Source organism: Hippopotamus amphibius, chromosome 4, assembly GCF_030028045.1.
Source record: "Hippopotamus amphibius kiboko isolate mHipAmp2 chromosome 4, mHipAmp2.hap2, whole genome shotgun sequence".
Lineage (NCBI taxonomy): Eukaryota > Metazoa > Chordata > Mammalia > Artiodactyla > Hippopotamidae > Hippopotamus > Hippopotamus amphibius.
The window spans coordinates 124,003,205-124,021,892 of record NC_080189.1 but is presented as its reverse complement, the minus strand read 5'-3'; the positions used below and the strand labels follow the sequence as shown (position 1 = coordinate 124,021,892).

The 18,688-nt window shown below is 41.7% G+C and overlaps 1 protein-coding gene across 1 annotated transcript; it reads right to left on the bottom strand.

The window, feature by feature from the left end:
• Positions 1 to 9,252: 9,252 nt before the first annotated feature.
• On the bottom strand, positions 9,253 to 10,185 carry LOC130851935 (surfeit locus protein 1-like). Its single transcript, XM_057732600.1, has one exon. The coding sequence runs from the start codon at positions 10,183 to 10,185 to the stop codon at positions 9,253 to 9,255; it is 933 nt and encodes a 310-aa protein (XP_057588583.1).
• Between the last annotated feature and the right edge of the window lie 8,503 nt (positions 10,186 to 18,688).

The following is an 18,688-nucleotide window of genomic DNA, read 5'->3' as shown; positions in this document are numbered from 1 at the left end:
CTAGTATCAGAATTACCCCGGATCTGGTAAATGTGCAGAATCTTCATTCCTACCCAGGACTCTAAGGGTGGAGTACCCAGGTGACTCTGAAGTACCCAAATCTTGAGAACCATTGCTTAAAGGTAGTCTTTCCTTTTTTTAAGTTGAGGTCTAATTGACAAATAACATTATATTAGTTTCAGGTGTACAACATAACAATTAGATATTTGTATGTATTGCATAATGATCCCCACAGTAAATTGTAGGGGAGGAAAAAAAGTTCATCTATCTTCTAGGTACTTTAGCTGGTCTAATAATTAAATTGAATAAGACAGATTAACAGGAGAAAAACATTTAATTTGGGAGTCCCAAAGATATGAGACCCAAGGGCAGGTAAGTCGGGAGGTCAAGGCTTATATGCCATCCTGAGCTAAGGAATGGGATAGGGGCCTGGGGCTTCAAAGGGAAGGAGGCTCATTCACAGGACAGTAAGAGCAGGTGTTTGGTTATTAGATGTTTGCTCTGCCATCAGGTAGGTCATTCCGAGAAAAGTTCTCTCTGGTAAATAGCTCTCTCTCTCTGAGCCAGGCTCCCTATTTAAATTCTTTTAGGTAGTTAAGGGGGAGAATCAAAGCTCTTCCTGAGTCTTTGGGGGACCTTGACTGTCTTCATCTCAAAATAATCCACATGCCAAAGTGGCACATTTTGGGGAGGCTAATTCTGAACCCCTTCAAAGCCTAGTTAACATCACCACACACACACTTTTTTTTTCTTGTGGTGAGAACTTTTAAGATCTACTCTCAACAATTCTCTTAGCAACTTTCAAATACACAATGCAGTATCATCAACTGTAGTCACCATGCTGTACAATACAACCCCATGACTTATTTACTTTTTAACTGGAAGTTTGTACCTTTTGACTAAGGGGGTGTTTTATAAATTTGAGAAACCTAAGGAATCCTGAGACATTTGTTAAGTGTAAGGATTTCACTTCCCACACCCTGTTTAGGCCAATTAAAATAGAATTATTTGGGGGGAGAGGCTTGGTAATCTTTAAATGTAACAAATCCCTCTAAGAGATTTTTATCACTGGTCAAATTTGGCAACACTGCTTGAAGTCAGCAGCAGCTCACATTTATTGAACACACACTTCGTGCAGGGCACAGTTCTAAGTGTTTTGTATGTATTCGCTCTTTTACTTCTAAAAGCAACTCTGTGCAGTATTGTCTCAGCTTCATTTTGCACAGGAAGTGCCCCTCTTCACCAATCCATTAAGGGTGGATTTTACCATTTGAATCTCAGGGCAATCTCATTTTACATATTCACAGTTTCTTAGAGTAGATTCTGAGCTCTCTAGTGCCTTCAAGATTAAACACCAATTCAATTTTCTTTATAAAGTGCGCCATAAACTTCTTTGCTTAACAGAGGAGCTCCATACATAGCACTGCTTCTAAGAAATCAAAGGGTCATTCTGCTTTTTGTCCAGTGCATTTGGCAGTAGAAAAGCCTACCTTGATTTTGCAGATGCAGAGACAGAAGTTGGCAGTAGAACCTGCTGCTGAAAGCAGAGACCTTTTGAGTTACTCTGGCTGGGAGTCAGAGTCCTGAAGAAATCGAACCAGGAAAAGGAAAACAGAAAGATCATCTGGTTTGGCCGGCTCTCCTAGCCCAGATCCTGGCTGGGGAAGAGAATTTCAGTGCAGAAGAGAAAGGTAATAGATATTTCCAGTTTCCTGTCACACCCCTTCTCCCACAGGCTTATCCACTTTCAAATCAGCCTCTAAGGCTAATAGTTTCCAGTTTACTAAAACTCCATACTCATCTTTCCCTTTCTAATTCCTTTTACACTTGCCTGATTTGCACATTTTATGCTTTCCTAGTCTCTGAGTATTCAATAACGCAAAAGCTAACACTTCTAAACTTTGTGCCATGCATCTCCAGCCAGAAGGCAATCAGAATAAATGGGTGTGCTGTTTCCTTATCAGCAGTTATCCTAACTCCTTCAACATGAGGAAGCTTTCCTCCCTCTAACATTCAAAATCAATCTCTTGAAACTTAAAAATATACTTTAAGTACATATTATCATTCAAGTTTTCTTTTAATTTCCATTCAGGTTTTTCTATTTAATCCTAACAAACTGGGGGGGGGGGGGGGTGCATGGGGGGGGTGCATGGGAGGGGAAGGTATCCACATCTCCAGTTTTTCCCTCAGATAAAGCTAAAAGAAAAAGATTCATGAGGTTAATACTTTAAATTTTAACTTAATCTAAAATCATGCATTTGGTAGGAGGAAGAAGCAGGATTTGATTGTGTCTGATTTTGAAGTCCGTGCCCTTTCCATCATATGGTGATACTCAGTGTTCAAGCTATTCTGTTCATTGTTTCCCATGTGTATGAATGATCTCCTCAAATAGATAAAAATTATGCTCATTTAAACATGGAGTGCTAAGCATGCAGCAGGAATGCCATAAAAGGAAGTGATAACTTCTCAGCCACACCAACCTCACTAAATCATCTTCCGAAGTCACCAAATCAAAAAACTCAACCAAGGACTTCCCTGGTTGCACAGTGGTTAAGAATCCGCCTGCCAATGCAGAGGACACGTGTTCGATCCCTGGTCAGGGAAGAATCCACATGCCGGGGAGCAACTAAGCCTGTTCGCCACAACTACTAAGCCTGCACTCTAAGGCCCGTGAGCCACAACTACTGAGCCCGCATACTACAACTACTGAAGCCCGCACACCTAGAGCCCGTGCTCCACAACAAGAGAAGCCACCACAATGAGAAGCCCACACACCATAATGAAGAGTGGCCCCCGTTCACCGCAAGTAGAGAAAGCCAGGCTCAGCAACGAAGACCCAAAGCAGCCAAAAATAAAAAAATAAAATAAAATAAAATAAATACTCAACCAAGATTCTGGAATTCTTACACCAGAATCACAAATCATTTGGTGATGTTCCCAGAATGTAGGACCGCTGCTCAGGCAATCTTACCATTTGTTCCTGGGGGTTTCATACCCTGTGTGACCTCCTTGTGTGATGCATCTCCACTCAGTAGTCAACTGACTGCAGCGATACAGGAACCGTATCCTATACGACTCACTTGGAACTTTAAAAAGTTAAGGCAGGACATCATGTTTAGTATTCAGTGAGTCTAAAGGTTCTGTTGTCTGTTTTGCATACCCAGTAGTATACTTCTGTTCAGTACCTTAGTATAGATAGATGAGATGGCAATGATGTATAGATCTCTTCCAAAACTTCAGGTGAAAAATAAAAGAGGGTAAAGATCACCTTTCATCTAAGAAAAAAAATCTCTAGGTATTGGGTGGAGCTCAGATTCTCTGCTCACTCTCTACCAGTTTCTAGACCTATACAACCTGAGTCCACCAACTTCTCTCCATGGCCATTGCCCCTCACCTGATTCACGCTGCCAGCCTTCCTGCCCTATTGCAACAGCCCCTTCTTCTTGCCTTACTTCAGTTTATTCTCTACTCAGCACAGTGATATTTCTAGACACTAAGTCAAAGGTTTTATTTTTTACTGTCCTATTTAAAACCCTTCAACTTCTTGGAGGGAGCTCTGAGCGAGGAGGAGGTCAAGAGGAGCTCTGAGGGGGCGGGGGAGGGGCTCCTGAGGGAAGAGGACTCCTGAAGGAAGAGGGGAGCCCTGAGGCAGGAGGGCGAAGGTGGGGGAGAGTCCTGGGGAGGGGGAACCTGAGGGAGGAGGTTAAGGGGAGCCCTAAGTGGGGAGCCCTGAGGGAGGAGGGCAGGGGAACCCTGAGGGAGGAGCGCGAGGGTGGGGGGGCAGTCCTGGGTGGGAGGAGGAGGAAACACTGAGGGAGGAGGTCGAGGGGAGCCGTGAGGGAGGAGGGCGCGGAGATCCCTGAGGCAGGAGGGGGAAGGTGGGGGAGAGTCCTGGGGAGGGGGAGCCTGAGGGAGGAGGTTAAGGGGAGCCCTAAGCGGGGAGCCTTGAGGAAGGAGGGCAGGGGGACCCCTGACGGAGGAGGGCGAAGGTGGGGGCGAGTGCTGGGAAGGGGAGGAAGCCCTGAGGCAGGAGGTCAAGGGGAGCCCTAAGTGGGGAGCCTTGAGGGAGGAGGGCAGGGGAACCCTGAGGGAGGAGTGCGAGGGTGGGGGGCAGTCCTGGGTGGGAGGAGGAGGAAACCCTGAGGGAAGAGGTCGAGGGGGGCCCTGAGGGAAGAGGTCGAGGGGAGCCGTGAGGGAGGAGGGCAGGGGGAACCCTGACGGAGGCGGGCGAAGGTGGGAGGAAGCCCTGAGGGAGGAGGTCGAGGGGAGCCCTAAGCGGGGAGCCTTGAGGGAGGAAGGCAAGGGGACCCCTGAGGGAGGAGCGCGAGGGTGGGGGGCAGTCCTGGGTGGGAGGAGGAGGAAACACTGAGGGAAGAGGTCGAGGGGGGCCCTGAGGGAAGAGGTCGAGGGGAGCCCTGAGGGAGGAGGGCGCGGAGATCCCTGAGGGAGGAGGGCGAAGGTGGGGGAGAGGCCTGGGTCGGGGTAGGAAGCCCTGAGGGAGGAGGTCGAGGGGAGCCCTAAGCGGGGAACCTTGAGGGAGGAGGGCAGGGGGACCCCTGATGGAGGCGGGCGGGGGAGCCCGGGGGGGGGGGGGGGGGCGGCAGAAATATAAACATGTAATAAAGTATAAAATCCTTCAACTTCTTTCCAATTTGCGTATTATAAAGTCCAAACTCCTTGCCACAGCCTACAAGACTCTATATGACCTGCCCTCTGCCCCCACCTCCAACCTCACATAATACTTCATTGCATAAATATCTGTTGAATAAATGAATGAATAACACTTTCTTAAATTTTCAGATAGAAATCAGTTTCACAAAAACCATAGTGCCAGAACATAACACATTTATTGTCATGTGTTTATCTGGATGGCAACTAGTTGGTCATTGGTTCAGGTAAACATGTCTATCATTCATCTTTATCTCTGCTGTGTTCAAGCAAAGAAAGTTCACTCCACTCCCATCCTACCCCCATTGGTATTTTGTGAAAGACTCATACTTTTCCTTTTTTTGGCTGACAACTAAATGCAAAATCCTGCCATAATATCCAGAATATATTAGCCAAATAGTATACTCTATGAGGGCATCATGTTTGTACTAAGGATCGTCAGTTGGCTGATATCTACTAGCTAAAATAAATGAAGTAGTTGTAGCTGTTCTGGCGATGACAGATTTGATTGTTAATTAATCATAACATCAATTAGAGGTTCTTTAAAATCATATAAAAGGTATTTTTTTTAAGAATATGCTTTTGGAATTTCAGTAAACAGTCGTTGCCTGTCATTTTGCTAAGCTCACTACTTTTTTGATCTACCAGCAGTACTTAATGAAGTCAATAGCCAGCAGTTAGTCAAATTCAAAGACTGAGAAGTGTCAGTACAGGCATGATCTGTAAATAGTTGACAAACATTACTCAGTTACTGGATTTCAGTTGGACAATAGGCAGGCTTATTAGTGTGCTGATTCTGTTCTGGGAACCCTCGTCAGAAGACACTGCTTCATCCTCAAGATGTTAAACTTGCTTCCAATGGATGAGTTATCATGATACAAAAATAGACTACAGATAAAGCCCTCAATTTTACTTGGGTAAATCCCAGAATAAAGTAACCCAGATTGTTACTTAAATTTACATTTAGAAAAGTAAAAGATTTCAGATAACAATATGTTTAGTTTGAAAACATAGACTAATATTCTAGATTATGATTTTCTTACCTATCACTTATTTAACTAATATTTATTTATAATTGGTTAGACAGGTGAAAGAGCAATCTGGATGCTCAAAGGAGACTCTTCAAATCATGCTTAAAGGCTCAAATTGAGCTCTTACCTCATCAGATCAGTGATATATTTTCATGATCGAGGATGAGGTATGATTCACAATGTCTGTCCTTCATTCCTGTTTTGTTTAGTAGAGTAGCCTAATTCTCACTAGATCCCATTCAGCCTGAAACTCCACTTTCATACATGTTATGTTAGCTAGATTATCTCTCAAAGGCAAATGAAAACAATAAAGAGTCCCATTTCCCAGAGATCTTTAATCTAGACTGAAAGTAAATCCAGATGCTTAAATATTTTAACGTATTTAGACAGGATCATTTATTTTTTTACTTTCAAAATATAATCTTTTAAATTTAGATCTGAATGACTTGAGTGTGCAGAATCAGCAAACATGCAGAACAATAAAACAAATTTACATTAATGAGTTTTATTACATCAACTGAGAGTCACAAGAGTTTCACATGCTCTAATAAACCCAGGGAATGTATAAGAGCCAGCAATGCCAAGAACTAATTAAAAGTTCAGATGTGAGACTTGGTTCACTGACATCTTTGGCAATGGATTGTTTTCAAGTTGAAAATCTAACTGCTTTGGGACTTCCTAGGTGGCACAGTGGTTAAGAATCCGCCTGCCAATGCAGGGGACACGGGTTCCGGCCCCGCTCTGGGAAGATTCCACATGCCACAGAGCAACCAAGCCCGTGAGCCACAACTATTGAGCCTGTGTGCCGCAGCTACTGAAGCCCATGCCCCTAGGGCTCATGCTCCGCAACAAGAGAGGCCACTACAATGAGGAGCCCACGCACCACAATGAAGAGTAGCCCCTGCTCACAGCAACTAGAGAAAGCCCGTGTGCAGCAACGAAGACCCAATGCAGCCAATAAATAAATAAAATAAAAATAAAATTAATTAATAAATTAATTTTAAAAAGTCACAACCCTTAAAAAAAAATCTAACTGCTTTGAAAATAAATCATACCATTATCTAAAGAGAATTTTAAAACATAATCACTAGCATAAGGAGTCGGTTTAAACACAAAATCTAAAGTCTAGTAGTAACTTCAAAAATCAAGTGAGGAAATTAAAAGATGGAATATATACTATAGGCCACAAGAAACTTGGACACAAATTGAGTAGTTCTTAAAAACTGAGGCATAGACTGCTCAAATATAACACTTCTCATACAGGAGTAAACTGCTCTAATATATTTCTTTACTTCACAGGATCACAACACAACTTGAGCATAATGGAGAAAATGTGTCATTTAACTTTCATAATGCTGCAATTTCTCTTCCTCCAAAATCCATTTCTGTGTCATGTTTAAATGTTAACAAGGTGAAACTTAAAGAAAACTTAATCAGGTATACAAAGTGAAGAGAACCTTTTCTTCCCAAATTTCATTCAAAGTGAATTTGAAAAAACAAAAAGGAATAAATTATTGGTATCTAATGGAACCATATGCCAGATCACACTGCTTTTTATTCAAGCCAACATCATTAACCTAATTCTCTATTTTAAATTAACATTAATTTATTTTTCAAACTAAGCTTACAAGTTAAAATGTCTTTAACCAAAGTGCTATAAATAATTTTTTACTAAGAATTATTTCAAATCTGAAGGAAATAACACCCATGGTGAAAAAGAGATTTAATCACTGTTGCTATACATTATTTTTTTCACTAATACTCATCAACATAGTTAAATTTCTCTCATGCTTTATAGAAAAAAAAGTATGAGTATTTAATTTAACAAAAATCCATATTTATACAGCTGTACATTTTCCCCCATTTCTAGATTCTGGATAGCCCAGAGGCACCCAGAGACTTGGCTAGAAAGCATCTATAGTTACTTACTCGTTACCCGTCCTTATTCATTAGCAATCCAGAGAAACAGTTTGAGATCTGGGTCACTCTTGAGTACTAAGGTCCATCTTGCATTAATTAGAACTGATTTAATTGCAAGTATCCCAATCAAAGGAATGTATCCCTGAGATTTAGAGCATCCCAGAGCACTGAAATGAGTGTGAACTCTATAAGCATCTTAATGCTTTATCTTCATTTTTATTCTAATCTCACACTGGAAAATTAATGTTCCTTAAAAATTATTTACCGCTGGTCAGTGGTAAGCTGGTAAATGTTTAACAACAGCTCTGTGGAAAAGGAGGAGGAGGAGAAGGCAATGGCTCTGATTGGTAGCCCTGCCAAATACTGTGATGTAAATACTTCCACCATGCCTGATTTCCAGCCACCAATGGGATATCAGTGAATGTGAAAATGGGAATAGACGCTCAGTAGGACACTATTACATAGTATTTCCTGGAGTAAAATAGCAAGTGATGACTTGAGTATTTATTACTTTTTTTATACAGTGGATTTAAGTTTATATAATGCAATTTTAAATAATGTCTGAGTTTAACAACCATTTCACCAAGTTCCTGAAAACTGAACAAGAAGCTCTCATGAGCCACTAAAAGCAGATTACAGTTCACACGCCCCTGCTACCTTGTTGCTATCTTGGTCTTCTCCCTCCTTAGGTCTGTTTTTGTTCTTTTCTCTGTAATCTTAAATCAAATGCTCACTTTATGTCTTTTTGTTTTCTTTTTTGTTTGTTTGTTTATCAAGACCACTAAGGAATTTAATCCTATGAATAGATTTGGCTACATACCATGGAGATTTTTAAATATTATCTTTTCCATCTATTTTGTCAATAGTCTGTTGTTTGTATTATTGACCAGATGCTATTTGGGAACCTTTGTGGGGGTTGTCTTTTGTTTGCTTGTTTATTTCCATCAGGTTTTATCTTCTTTAAACTTACTAATTTCTAATTTTGCTTCGGTGTGATTTGAGAATGTCACCTATATCATTTTCAACTCAAAGTTCATTCACATTTTACTGTTGTGAAATATTTTTGTTAGTAATAATAATAATAAAAGTTACAATTCATGGAGTGTGTCCCAGAAACATATGCTCTTTATTTTTTTAATTTATTTTTTAATTGGAGTATAGTTGCTTTACAATGTTGTGTAAGTTTCTGCTATACAGCAAAGTGAATCACTTGTACGTATACATATATCCACTCTTTTTTAGATTCTTTTCCCAGATAGGTCATTACAGAGTATTTAGTGTTCCCTTTGCTATACAGTAGGTTCTCATTAGTTATCTATTTTATAAATATTAGTGTATATATGTCAATCCCAATCTCCCAATTCATCCCATCCCTCCTTCCCCCCTTAGTAATCATACTTTTGTTTTCTAATCTGTGACTTTATTTCTGCTTTGCAAATAAGTTCATCTGAACCATTTTTCTAGATTCCACATATAAGCAATATACAATATTTGACTTTTTCTCTCTTTCTGTGTGTGTGTGTGTGTGTGTGGTGTAGAGATTATTTATACCAACAGCACATGGTCAGCACAAAGCCAGATCTCTTGAAATGGCTTCAGTTGTTCAGGGGCAGGGCTACATCCCATAACCTCTTCACACACCAGGAGTCCGTCTTAGGGATTTCTTAAACCACAGGTACGATGTGGCCGCAGAGAGCCCGTACCAGGTGATGATGTACTCCTTCCCCAGGGTGACTCTGGTTTGCCCTCCAATGGGTCCTCCAGGGACTGTGCTCTTGAAGTCAGAATCTATGAAGATGGGCTCTGCGCCTGTGAGCCTGCCCATGGCCTCCAGGTCCCGGTAATGCCGGTGGTTCCTCTCTGGATTATTCTCAGGGACAAAGGGCTTCCTGGTCTCTGTCAGCCTCACCATCCCAACTAGGTCCACTTCTCCCTCAATCTGGCCTTTACTCTGCGTATCTGGATTCACTTTCTTCCAGGGCACAAACCCTCTATTTACCAGGTTGGTGATTCCCAGGTCAGTGCAGCAGAAGGGAGTAACCACGTAGGCACCGCTCTCGGCCACTGACGAGAGCCGGCCGGCCTCCCGGGCCTCCCGGGCTGGGTCCACCATGGTCCGCGGCATCATGTACAGCTCCTTGGAGTGGTCAAAGTGCCCCCTGACCTTCACTGGCCTGTACTCCAGCTTCTTCAGCTCCATCGGGTCTGCGGGCAGCGGGATGGGCTCGGTCTTAACTCTAGACTTTAGCTCTGCGATCAGCTGTAGCTTCCACTTCCAACGCTGGACCTTCCACGTCCCCAGGCCAAAGGCAGTCACAGGAATGAGGAGCAGAAACCACTGGAGGAAGGAGTCATCTTCTGTTTTAGCGGCGGTTGCTTCTGCTGAAAAGCTGCCACAGCTGCTGGCCCTCCAGGCCAACCCTGGGCGTGGGATGACCCCCGAGGACGCTCCTCCCGACCGCGCGGGCCGCAGCCAGCCCGCGCCCACTGCGCGCCGCAGCGGCCCCAGCCCCGCCGCGCGCGGCCCTAGCCACCGTGCCACCGCCGCCCTTTCTCTTTCTGACATTATATCCCCTTTAATCTTCTCAATAATCTGATATAATAGTGTCTTTAACTTAGACTACCTATGAAACAAAGCTGAATAAAACCCTCTTTGCATTGCTTTGTTGGTGAGTATAATCCCAGGGCAGCAAGGGGAGGAAATGAGGAATAAGGAAGGATGGAAAGCTACCAAGACAGCTGCATGGTCACCCAGGACATCTCCAGAGTGAGGATGTGGAACCAGTGCAGCTCAGAATAGTCCACTGGGGGACTTTCCTGGTGGCACAGTGGTTAAGAATCCACCTGCCAATGCAGGGGACACGGGTCCCACCCCTGGTCCAGGAGGACCCCACATGCCACGAAACAACTAAGCCTGTGTGCCACAACTACTGAGCTGGAGCGCTGCCACTATTGAAGCCCACATGCCCTAGAGCCCGTGTGCCACAAGTACTGAGCTCACATGCTGCAACTACTGAAGCCCATGTGCCTAGAGCCGTGCTCCCCAACAAGAGAAGCCACCGCAATGAGAGGCCCATTCATTGCTACGAAGAGTAGCCCCCACTTGCCACAACTAGAGAAAGCCCGCATGAAGCAACAGACCCAACGCAGCCAAAAACTAACAAGCCAACAAAAAAGAATAGTCCACAAGGGAGGAAGAAGAGAGAAAGTTTTGCCTGTGGAGCTTGTCATTCTACCTTCTAATGTCAAAGTTCACCCTAAGTAGATATTAACACCCTATGGTAGATTGCTTGCAAAAATGGTTGCAGTAATTCCTCCCATTCCTGGCTGAGTTGCCCTTTGAAATGTGAATGCACAGCAACTCCTAACAAGAGGAGGAATCTATTTCTCCAGCCTTTGAACTCTGGTTTGGCCATGTGACTTTCTTTGGCCAAGGGGACATTAGCAAATATGATACTGAACAGAGACTTGAAAAGTGCTTGAGCATCCAGACTTGCCCTCTCTTGCTGCTAGGAACTTCTGCCACCATGAAAATGAGCCTGGGCTAATCTGCTGGGTGATTAAACACACATGAAGTTTTCCCAGCTGACACAGAGCCAACTGTCAGGCATGTGGGTGAAGCCTCCCCAGGCAAGATCAACCAGCCTGCCAACAAACAGACCTGTTACTTCATTATATACCATCCAGTCCCAGATGAGCCAGCCCAGACTAAAAGAACCGCCCAGCCATCCTTAGAATTGTGAAAAATGAGTGTTTGTTGTTTAAAAGCATTAAGTTTGGGGCTGTGTAGCAGAAGCCAATTGATGGACTGTGCCACACTTCCAGATTGGGAGTGGGTACTGGAGAAGGCAGGTCCTATGACCCATGTTTCAGTGTTCACTTGAAGTCCAGAAGAAGTGGAAGAAACTGTATTTCTGGGGCTCCAATCCAATGTCACTGAAACCACTACAGCTCCTACCATGATGGGTGTGACGGGTACCATGCTGAAGCCACACTACAGAGGAGGTGGGGGCAGCCAGTGGTGCAAGGAGATGAGGTGATGGGTGGAAAATCCACTGAGCAAGGACCAAAGTCCAAGCGTGGAGGTAGGGCCAAGAAATACAGGGAAGTGCATAACCTGTGCAGACAGCTGCTTTTATTCTGCGTGAATGAAGACTCTTAATTGTAAGCAATGAAAACTAACTTGAAATAGCTTAAGGGAAAAAAGGTTAATTTATTACAAAGATGCAGAAAGGCAGTGGGGCCTTAGAAAGGGGTCAGTGTCATAAAATGAAAATCTCAGGACTCTCTCTCCATTTATCACCCAGCTCTCTCAGCACATTTACTTCATGCTTCTCTCTTTCTGCAAACTCCCTGCTTTCTCTGCTTCTCCAGGACTCTGTGGAAGAGATTACACATATGGTCTCCTAAATGCAAATGTTACTATTTCAGGCCCACAAATGTGCCAAATTTCCAAACGAAAGAAACTGATTAGTCTGGCTTCAGTCTCAAGTGTACACCTAGGTAAAATCAGCCATGAAAGAGGAGGTGTAAGTCTTCCCAGTGGTTGATCTCTGTGGACAAGGGCAAAGGGAAGTTTCTAGAGAAACCAGGTGAGAACTGAGAAACCAAAAGGTTTCAACCATATTCACCCAATTTAAAAGATGAAGACATCAACCAAAGTTCAGGGAAAATAAGGAACTCTCTCCCTGTCGAAAGTCACACAGACTGCCAGTGGCAAGGTCTTAATACAGATCTGCTCTCATATCCCAAACACTCTCACTTCTAACAGAATTGTCCCATGGGACTTTACCAAAAAATACCTAAGATATTTTTATTTTCTATAATTTGCATGTTTACTTCTATAAGGAAAAAAACACAAAATTATATCTTAAGTCAAGCTACATATAGGAAAATCACTCCCTGAAAAGGGAACCCTTGTACACTGATGGTAGGATTGTAAATTAGTGCGGCTACTGTGGAAAACAACATGGAAGTTCCTTTAAAAACTACAAATAGAACTACCATATGATCCAGCCATTCCATGCCTGGGTATACGTCCAAAGAAAACAAAGACACTAATTTGAAAAGATACATGCATTCCAGTGCTCATAGCAGCATTATTTACAATAGCCAAGATATGAAAGCAACCTATGTCCATCAACAGGTGAATAGATAAAGAAGATGTGGTAGGTATATACAACGTAGTATTACTCAGCCATAAAAAGAATGAAATATTGCCATTTGCAGCAACATGGATGGTATTCTGCTAAGTGAAATAAGTCAGACAGAGAAAGACAAATACTCTATGTGATCACATATGTGGAATCTAAAAAATAGAGCTAGTGAATATAACAAAACAGAAATAGATTCACAGAGACAGAAAACTAGTGGTTACCAGTGGGGAGAGGGAAGGTTGGAGGGGTGAAATACGATATGGGATTAAACTACTATGTATGAAATGAATAAGCAACAAGGATATATTGTACAGCACAGGGAAATATGGCCGTTATCTTGTAATAACTTTACAAGTATAAAGGAGTATAACCTATAAAAATATCAAATCACTATGTTGTACACCTGGAACTAATATAATATTGTAAATTAACTATATTTCAACAATCAATCAATCGATACAAGAAAAATCACTTCCTTGTTCTGGAGTCTACCATCTTTAACACATCAAATCCAAACTCTTCTTCCTGACTTTTGGTATCTTCTATAATGTAGCTCCACCATGCATAACACTTGCTTCAGTGCCCCACAAGACCACCTCCTCAAGGCACTATAGGCCTGTTTTGTAACTGACCCGAACACACCACACTTACTGCCACCTCTCTGTGCTCCCAGAGATGCCCTTTACTCTCCCCCATTACTATTCTGATCCTTCCTCCTTTCAAAGTCCACTGAGTTCGGCCTCCTTCTTGAAGCTCTTTTGACAATTTGAATCTTCTGATTTTCCACTTTTCTGAACTTCAAGCGTCAACTTATTTAACAACCACAAGAATTTAATACATTTGTGTTCTTTTCATTTTCTCTATTATTTTATATTCCCACTAGACTATTAATTCCTTAAGGGGAGAGGATATCTTAGTTTACATCCCAGTGGTGCACTGAAACCTTCTACTTATCTGATTGCAAGGTCTGTGTGAGGTGGTATGAATTTTCCAACCATCAGCTCTCAAATGCCATGATGATTAACCAGTTACTACCACTGCAGAAACTTAATTACTTACTATTCCATGGAATTAACAACCAGCTGGATACTCCAGTTTACTTTCTTTTCCATTTCTCAGTTATTTTTATGCCCTGAGCTTATTTTTTGAGCTATGCAGAAGAGACATGAACTAGCTTCACTTAAATATATACTGAACAATACTTTATTCACTGCTTTCCCTCCCAACACACACATACCTCTCATTCATGCCATTTAAGGTATTACACACTAGTACAAGAATTATGGACTTTATCATCATACCATAGTATCAAGAACAGCACTGAAGCACTATTTACAATAGCCAAAACACAGAAACAACCCAAATGCCCATCAACAGATGATTGGTTTAAGAAGATGTGATATATATATACACACAATGGAATATTACCCATAAAAAAGAATGAAGTAATGCCATTTGCAGCACCATAGATGGAGCTAGAGAACACTATACTAAGTGAACTAAGACAAAGACAAATATATGATATCACTTATATTTGGAATCTAAAAAATAGTACAAATGAATCTATATACAAAATGGAAACATTCACAGACATAGAAAACAAACACGGTTCCATAGGGAATGGGGGGAGGGAAAATTAGGAGTATGGGATTAATAGATACAAACTATATACATAAAATAGATAAGCAACAAGGATTTACTGTATAGCACAAAGCACTATATTCAATATCTTGTACTAACTTATAATGGAAAATAATCTGAAAAATATATATATAACCATATCACTTTGCTGTACACCTGAAACTAACACAACATTCTAAATCAACTATACTTCAATAAAACAAACAAAAAACAGTGCTGAGCTAGAATTGAGGACATAGAGCTTGCAAGAATCTTTAATATGTTGAATTTACTGTGTAATTGTTACTATTTACATATATTTTTTAATCAAATAGTTCAATAGTTTAAAATGGAAAACAACAGTCCTTGCGACAACCCTCCCACTCCCCAGAGGTAATTAGTTTCACTCTTTTTATCTTTATTCTGGCATTTGCCTCGTATTTTATGTATGTGTGTGTGTGTGTGTATGTGTATTTATTTGTTTATTTTTACTGGAGTATAGTTACTTTATGCTGCTGTGTCAGTTTCTGCTGTACAGCAAAGTGAATCATCCATGCATATACACATATATCCCCTTTTCTGGATTTCCTTCCCATTTAGGTCACCACAGAGCATAAAGTAGAGTTCCTTGTGCTATACAATAGGTTCTCATTAGTTATCTATTTTATACATAGTGGTGTATATGTGTCAATCCCAATCTCATTTCATCCCACCGTGTCCCCATTTCCCCCCTTGGAATCCATACATTTGTTTTTTACATCTGAGTCTCTATTTCAGCTTTGCAAATAAGATCATCTATATCATTTTTCTAGATTCCACATATATACGTTAATATGTGATTTTTTTTTCTCTTTCTCACTTCACGTTATTTGACAGTCTCTAGGTCCATTCACATCTCTGACAATGACACAATTTCATTCTTTTTTAATGGCTGAGTAACATTCCATTGTATACATGTAACACATCTTCTTTATCCACTCCTCTGTTGATGGACATTTAGGTTGCTTCCATGTCCTGGCTATTGTAAATAGTGCTGCAATGAACACTGGGGTGCATGTATCTTTTTAAATTGTGGTTTTCTCTGGGTATATGCCTAGGAGTGAGATTGCTGGGTCACATGGTAGTTCTATTTTTAGTTTTTTAAGGAACCTCCATACTGTTCTCCATAGGGGCTGCACCAATTTACATTCGCACCAACAGCGTAAGAGGGTTCCCTTTTCTCCACACCCTCTCCAGCATGTATTGTTTGTAGATTTTTTGATGATGGTCATTTGGGCCAGTGTCGGGTGATACCTCACTGTAGTTTTGATTTGCATTTCTCTAATAATTAATGATGTTGAGGATCTTTTCATGTGTTTGTTGGCCATTTGTAGGTCTTCTTTGGAGAAATGTCTATGTAGGTCTTCTGCCCATTTTTTGATTGGGTTGTTTGGTTTTTTGACATTGAAGCTGCATGAGCTGTTTGTATATTTTGGGGATTAACGCCTTGTCAGTTGCTTCATTTGCAAATATCTTCTTCCATTCTGAGTGTTGTCTTTTTATCTTGTTTATGGTTTCCTTTGCTGTGTGAAAACTTTTAAGCTTAATTAGGTCCCATTTGTTTATTTTTATTTTCGTCACTCTAGGAGGTGGGTCAAAAAAGATCTTGCTGTGATTTATCTCAGAGAGTGTTCTGTCTATATTTTCCTCTAGGAGTTTTATAGTGTCTGGCCTTACATTTAGGTCTTTAATAATCCATTTGGAGTTCATTTTTGTGTATGGTGTTAGGGAGTGTTCTAATCTCATTCTTTTACATGTAGCTGTCCAGTTTCCCCAGCACCACTTGTTGAAAAGACTGTCTTTTCTCCCCTGTATATTCTTGCTTCCTTTCTCATAGATTAGGTGAACATGGGTGCATGGGTTTATCTCTGGGCTTTCCATCCTGTTCCATTCATCTATATTTCTGTTTTTGTGCCAGTGCCATACTTGATTACTGTAGCTTTGTAGTATAGTCTGAAGTCAGGGAGCCTGATTCTTCCAGCTCCATTTTTCTTTCTCAAGATTGGTTTGGCTATTTGTGGTCTTTTGTGGTCTTTTGTGTTTCCATATAAACTGTAAAATTTTTTGTTCCAATTCTATGAAAAATGCCATTGGTAATCTGAAAGGGATTGCATTGAATCTATAGATTGCTTTGGATAGTAGAGTCATTTTCCCAATATTGATTCTTCCAATCCAAGAACATGGTATATCTCTCCATCTGTTTGCGTCGTCTTTGATTTCTTTCATCAGTATCTTACAGTTTTCTGCATATAGATCTTTTTTTTGCCTGCATATTTTTCAATAATGTGCTTAGGGAATTCCCTGTGGTCCAGTGGTTTGGACTCCATAGTCTCACTGCCAGAGGCCGGGTTCAATCCCTGGTTGGGGAACTAAGATCCCACAAGCCATGTGGCATGGCCAAAAATAAATAAAATAAAATAATGTACTTTTATTTTAGTCATGTGAATTATTAATATAAATGTAATTTATATTCATATACATACAGAGCAGTTATGTTTAATAGAAATATTTAAATGCTTCTTTGTGGGAAGACATTCTGGAACCTTTTTGAAACATTGAAAATGTTTAAGTATGTGGGCCGAGCGATGGGATTCAGAATGTCCTGCTTGAGCAGTGGAGGAGCTGAGGGTGCGGGGCATGGAGACTAATATCACCCTGTTTGGTCCTGAGGGATGGCTGGTTAGCCAAAGACGGGTAAGATTCCTCAGAGGAGGAACAACCTAAGACAGGCACAGCCGCAGAGGGGCCAACAGGGGTGATGCATAGAGCCTTCCTAATATCACCGTGTTTGGCCCTGGAGGATGACTGGTTAGCCAGAGACGGGTAAGATTCCTCAAGGGAGGAACAACCTAAGACAGGCACAGTCACAGAGGGGCCAACACGGGTGGGGCACAGACCCTTAATCCTTCTGAGAGAGGTCTCCTTCCCCCAGGGCTGCTTTGCTCTCCACACCCAGCTCAAATCAGGACCCAGGAGGCAAACAAAGATCATTGCCCCCAGTCATGTGAGGCCTTTGATTGTTTATGGGATTAACCTGGGAGTGTCAGACCCTTAGACTATGCCGAGAACTCAATAAAAGCAACGTGGGATCAATCAGCAAGGCTCTTGATCCGAGAGGTCTTGAGCCCCCCGGTCCCACTTTTCTCTTCAGTCTGTGTTTGTGTCTTCTTCAAGCTTGCGGCACCCGTCACTCACCTCGAGTCGCCGAGCTGGTCTCGGCACTTCTTGGTTTTTACCTTTAGATATTACATATTAAATTTCTATTATGGAAGATAAAGATAAGAAATTTAACTCTTACCTCACCCCCCACACATACATATACTCCCCCTCCATTCTCAGTATAATTATGTATTTCATTTTTGCTAAATCAATATTCAGGGTGTACATTTTATGATTATGTGATTATCTTTCACAGTTAAGTACACACACTTAATAGGTTTCGGTTATATTTCCTTGTATAAATTTTGGTTTGTCCTAAAAATAGTAATTGTCTTTTCTTCCATTTGCTTAATTTTCTGTTCCTCTCACTGATCTATCCCCAAACTATTCAAGACAGTGTCAATCCCCACTGACAACATTCACACTCATTAGGTAATCTGTCTTCTTGCAGCCAGGCCTCCTGAAGCCTGGAGTCCTGCTCCAGGCTGACTAGATGCCCAGTCGACCTGGAGGTTCCTGCCACCACCATTACGGGGATTCCCTTTGTCTTGTCTGAGATAGTTGACTGTTTCCCAGATCCCATGTCTTAATTTTCCTTGGTTTAGACCCTCATATAGGTAGGACTTCTTTCAGTGCATTTCTGAGAAAAGCTGAGGTGGTGGTACATTGTTCTGACACTTGAATATCTGAAAGTATGTTTATTCTGCCCTCACTCAATAGTTTGGTGGGTGTAGTAAATACTGTTTATTTTTGGTGCCATCCAAGATCTTTTGATCACCTTGGTAAATTTCCCACACCTTGAGTCTCACTATTCCAAGGCAGAATCTTGAATGTGCTCTTTTGCTACTGAGGTTGCAGCCTAAGCTCTTCTAATGACACACACCTCTATGAGACTTCAATTCAGAAATAAGCAATGTGAGATAGTAGTTGTTTGCAGAATCCATCTTTTTGGCAAATGATGGAAATAGAGACATCTACTCTGGAGGGAAGGGATGGCTTGAGAGTGAAGCTTCTTCATCATGCTGCCAGCTGTGCTGTCTGTGCCAGGTGTGGTAGTGGAGATGTCTTCTCAGGTGCAGCTCCCACAGTGGTCTT

Excerpts from the sequence above, each read along its gene's own strand:
- LOC130851935 (XM_057732600.1), bottom strand. The coding sequence starts at position 10,185 with ATGTCAGAAAGAGAAAGGGCGGCGGTGGCACGGTGGCTAGGGCCGCGC.